Genomic DNA, 4,499 nt, shown 5'->3' with positions numbered 1-4,499 from the left:
CAATCTATATTTGATGGATAGGAAGGAAACTATGACAATTTTGCAAAAAGATAGCTGCACCTCTCTCCACATTTGTAGATAAGGCCTTCCCTCGTTCATCCTTATCTCCCACAAGATAAACTAATCATATAAATGCATCTTGATGTTCCAAGCAACGCACGAGCCTCTTTCTAGTAACTCTACATGATCCAGTCTAAAGCAATTTTCAGAACACATCCCAATGGGTGAATCATAGAGAGTTTGTGAAGATGGAGCAATGGCGGGAGAGAGACGCGTGCGCTCAACACACAGGATATACACCTAGTGGAAGAAAGAGACCGAGGACGGGAAAGATTGTATATATGTGGGCGAGACAGTAGGAGAGAAACCGAGAGAGAGAGAGAGAGAGAGAGAGAGAGAGAGAGAGAGAGAGAGAGAGAGAGAGAGAGAGGAAGTGTGCAAGAGAGGGATATATATGTATACAGAGGAAGAAATTAGGTCTGTGAGGAAGATGGAGACATGTAATATAAGGAGTGAGATGCGTGTGCATCAAGATTTTGTGCATGAGGGAGGTGAAGAGACAAAAGGTTTGATGACAGAGCTCAAAAGAACATGGACTAGAGGGGAATCTTGCGGGCTGAGAGATTGATAATTTTGTGCGAGAGAGAGAGAGGAAAGGAGTTACTCAGCCATCATCACATCATCCTGCTTCTAAATGGCCCCGCAGTCTCTAGTGCTGTCTGGTCATCGTCTTCGTTCTTCCTGATGCCCTCCTTGAAGATCAAGGTGGTGTGCATGTAGGGGTGCAGATAAGCACAACGGCAGTGGTTGCTATATAACCTTGTATGGGGATAGATAGTGTGCTCGGAGGGTGGGGGGGACTGTGTGTGTCAAATATTGAGAGAAATCAAACCTATGGAGAGAATGTGTATGCATAGTGAGTATGCAATGTGCTCGGAGGGTGGGGGGGACTGTGTGTGTCAAATATTGAGAGAAATCAAACCTATGGAGAGAATGTGTATGCATAGTGAGCATGCAAGATATGCTAATGGTGCAAGACAACGTCAATGTTTAAGCAATACTAGATCATCGTTGACGCGCGTTGCTGCGCCCGTCTGTTTGTAATATATATTGAATGTTAGCTTGGCACAAATATGCGAAGGCATTATACATGAACAATAAAGCAGTAGTAACACGTAAAGGCACCAGCAACATTGTTTCCAACATGACACATAAGTAATTCTAAAAAACACACTATGTATTGCATATTACTGCATTCGTAAATATAAATAATTTTGTTGCCAGCTAGATTTCTGCGCCTTGTAGGTCCAACAAATAACTTCTCTTCTCAACCCAGCCACTTGATGCTCCATAAACGTTGGATTAGATACTTCAAAGATCATACAGTAGTCGCTAAAAGAAAATCAGGGATAATAATACCAATGTAAGATCACACGTCAAACAGTAGCACGTGCCTTGTATTGTTACAATGCAATACATGCTTCAAGATCATACAGCAACCACTATATTCCAACAAATGTGTTCAAGTGTTAATGAATATTTACTTTTTATTCCATTCTGGCATTTGTTGTCCGTAATTTAGATAAATACCATTCTTCCAAACTTGCTTTAAAAAAATACCATTCTTCCAAACCTGCTTTTTTATGACATGTTGCAGTTTTATCATATACAAATTAGAAAACAAGTTGGCATCATCTTCTAGTGAAAGAGCAACAAAATACCAATATACAATGATCCTCAAGATAAAGAGGGTCCTTGGAATTTAACAGGAGGCTAGTAAAACATATCGCAGTGCATATATACCTTAGATTCTAGGTTCGTCAAGACTGTTGATTTCACTTATGCATTAACACGATCTAGTTGTGTTTGCTCAACTGCAACTAAACATTATGTTTTGGGCAAGTACGTGAACCATAAACTGATTAGCAATGAAGCCACGGTTAGCAAAATTTCTTAAGGAAAAATATTGACATTAAAATTGTAATGAAAAATTAAGCAATTGATGGGGGTGCCAGAATTGGGAGAAAGAAATTTTGTTGTCCCCATCTTGTCTATTTTCTGTAAAAAGAAACGTTACAGTTCATGAGTAAATGGCTACACTGAGCAGGCACCATTGTAAGTAAAGCATATAATATGATTAGATATATTATGCTACATTTCCTCCAGCATCTGATTATGTAGATGTATACTAACCCTTTGTACACGGAGATGTGGACAGCTCATTCAGCCTGATAGGACAAACCGAACTAACATAGAATAATTTGAGAAAAAATTTGGGGGAAGAAGTGTCATGTTGACTTGAGCATGGAGCAGAATTAGAGGCATGATACAATAGACTAAACCAACCTGTAAATCAGCATGTAATAACTTAAAAAAGAAAATATGGCACACTTGGAAGGAAATGGCAGTGTCGCTCACCTACAGAGAGGTGCCATGGCACTGTCAGGAAAGGCCTGTGTGCTGCCAGTGAGCGTTCCTGTGAGAGTATGGGAACCTCGCAATGAGCAGTGGTATGGGAACCATGGTTGCTGGGAAGATGGCAGAGGAAGAAAGGGGAAGTAGCCAGTATCCCTGTAGAGAAAATTCATAAATCAGAGAACAACTTAGATGCTCCTTTGATAGAGTATAATGACAACAACATACAATACGTAAGGCATGTAATACATAGATCTTGATTCTGAATGCAGCAAACGAACTCTATTGTTTACCTGCAATAAGACAGTGAATTGTTATGTTGATGCAATAAAACACTAAACTCCAGATGAGTATCTTGGTTCCAATTTTTTTCCGTACACCTTGCTCCTGCAATCAACAGTTGATTGACACTGTACATGGAGAATCAAACATTTGCATGTCCTTCGAACTGTAATGTCCTGAACAAGCCATGCATTGATTTTGCATGGCCATACCTTGCTGCATGTGGGCCTCCTCTTGACGAATAACAAATGCGATTTTGTTAAACCCTAGGAAAGGGAAACAGAGCTCAGATGATGCACAAGTCGGTGAAGCCATCCTCAACATAGATGATCCAGCGCCGCCTAACATGGCACGGACAAAAGCAGATGCACATATAGTTTCAACAAAATGAAAGAATCTCAGCGAATACATAGTGACTAATAGAGACCACACCCACACAAGATTATGAAGGACTCTATTAGCTTTGAAGGATACAATTAGATGAAACACTGCTACTTTTGACTTCAGAAACTGTAGGATCATGAACAACAATTTACTATTTTATTGCACGTACTCAATAGAGTTGTTTTGCTGAATTCCGAATCAAGATCCATGTAATACATGCCTTACATATCATGTTGTTCTCATTATATTCTATCAAAGGAGCATCAAAGATGTTCTCCGATTTATCCTGCAAAGCACATGTCATGTGGTAAACTCAAATTTGGTCTAGAGTATATGATATTACTGCATACTGCTAAAATTGGAACATCAGTAAAATAAAGTGAGCACTAAAATATCATGGACATATCAGAATAATGTGTTTCTTCATGTCAAGATTACCAATGCCTTCTGCCTATTTTAATTATCCCAATTATAATTGGCTCTCCTGAATCCATTATCTTGCAATAGCAGACGGCTATAGAATTTCTACAACTATTATACTATTGGTCCTATACGTACACCGAGAACCTCTATATGTAAAGTATATACCGGAAAATGCAGACAGATCAAACAAATCTGGATTGGCTATTATTAGTCAATGGAAAAGGATGCTCATCCAAACGGAGTTTACTTACAATCCAAAGGCAAAAATTATACTGGAACTGCTAATCCTAGCTTGGGAGCACACAGGAGTCAGTCAACCTAGATCACCTGCATCATTTTGGGAGGAGAAAGAATAGCATCAATAACGCGGGCAGAGGAATGGAAGAGCACGGAGTGGTAACAGACCTGCAAGTAGTAGCCGCTGAAGAGTGGCATGGCGATTTATTTCCTCAATCACCGGCAAGTGGAATCCAACCGACAAGCGATGGTTCGCTGCCATTGTCACCGCCCTCTGGCGTCACCGCCGATGCTTGAGGCCCCCAGCCGAAGTTGTGGTGCCGTCCGAAATCTAAGCCAGGTTGTGGGAGGCTGCCGTACCGACGCCCTTGCGCAGTGGGAAGCAGGATCCCATCAGCGTACAGGAATGGGGATGAGCGCGACAGAGGTTGACCGCCATGGGAAGAGCCGCCACGCAAAAGGGGGAGACGTGCGACCTAGCGGAATGAATGGCTTAGGGGAGGCTGCTACAGGCCCATGAGGCCCAATTTAACCCAAGACAACCCAAAAAGCGATCGGAGCAGCGGCTCACACAGTTCGCGCTCGTTAATAGCGAACGAAGGCTGATAAGGTGCGATTCACATCAAATCTGACGGTCGAAAATGCTTGAAATTGAAGATTGGATGGCCACGGACGCTGATGGCCTGAGAGGGCTGGAGAGTTGCACAGTTTTAGCGAACGAAGGCTGATTTGGTGCGACTCACTTCAAATCTGACGGC

At 41.7% G+C, this 4,499-nt stretch overlaps 1 protein-coding gene across 12 annotated transcripts; it reads right to left on the bottom strand.

Moving 5' to 3' along the window:
- Window positions 1-1,136: 1,136 nt before the first annotated feature.
- LOC109778279 (uncharacterized) lies at window positions 1,137-4,248 on the bottom strand. Of its 12 annotated transcripts, XM_020336822.4 has the most exons (7): window positions 3,910-4,246; window positions 3,756-3,831; window positions 3,251-3,367; window positions 2,910-3,038; window positions 2,709-2,802; window positions 2,419-2,571; window positions 1,137-1,392 (listed from the first exon to the last, which is right to left on the bottom strand). In XM_020336822.4, the coding sequence occupies exons 3-7, from the start codon at window positions 3,297-3,299 to the stop codon at window positions 1,248-1,250; spliced, it is 570 nt and encodes a 189-aa protein (XP_020192411.1). In that variant the 5' UTR covers window positions 3,300-3,367; window positions 3,756-3,831; window positions 3,910-4,246; the 3' UTR covers window positions 1,137-1,247. The 12 variants fall into 12 exon arrangements, 4 of the variants coding, with proteins under 4 accessions (XP_020192411.1, XP_040242819.1, XP_040242815.1 ...); XM_040386885.3 differs by having other exon boundaries at window positions 2,910-2,963; window positions 3,251-3,831; XM_040386881.3 differs by lacking the exon at window positions 3,756-3,831.
- Window positions 4,249-4,499: the final 251 nt, after the last annotated feature.

This window comes from Aegilops tauschii, chromosome 4 (genome assembly GCF_002575655.3).
Source record: "Aegilops tauschii subsp. strangulata cultivar AL8/78 chromosome 4, Aet v6.0, whole genome shotgun sequence".
Taxonomy (NCBI): Eukaryota; Viridiplantae; Streptophyta; class Magnoliopsida; order Poales; family Poaceae; genus Aegilops; species Aegilops tauschii.
Note: the sequence above shows the minus strand (reverse complement) of the source record. Positions and strands in the feature narration are given on the sequence as shown.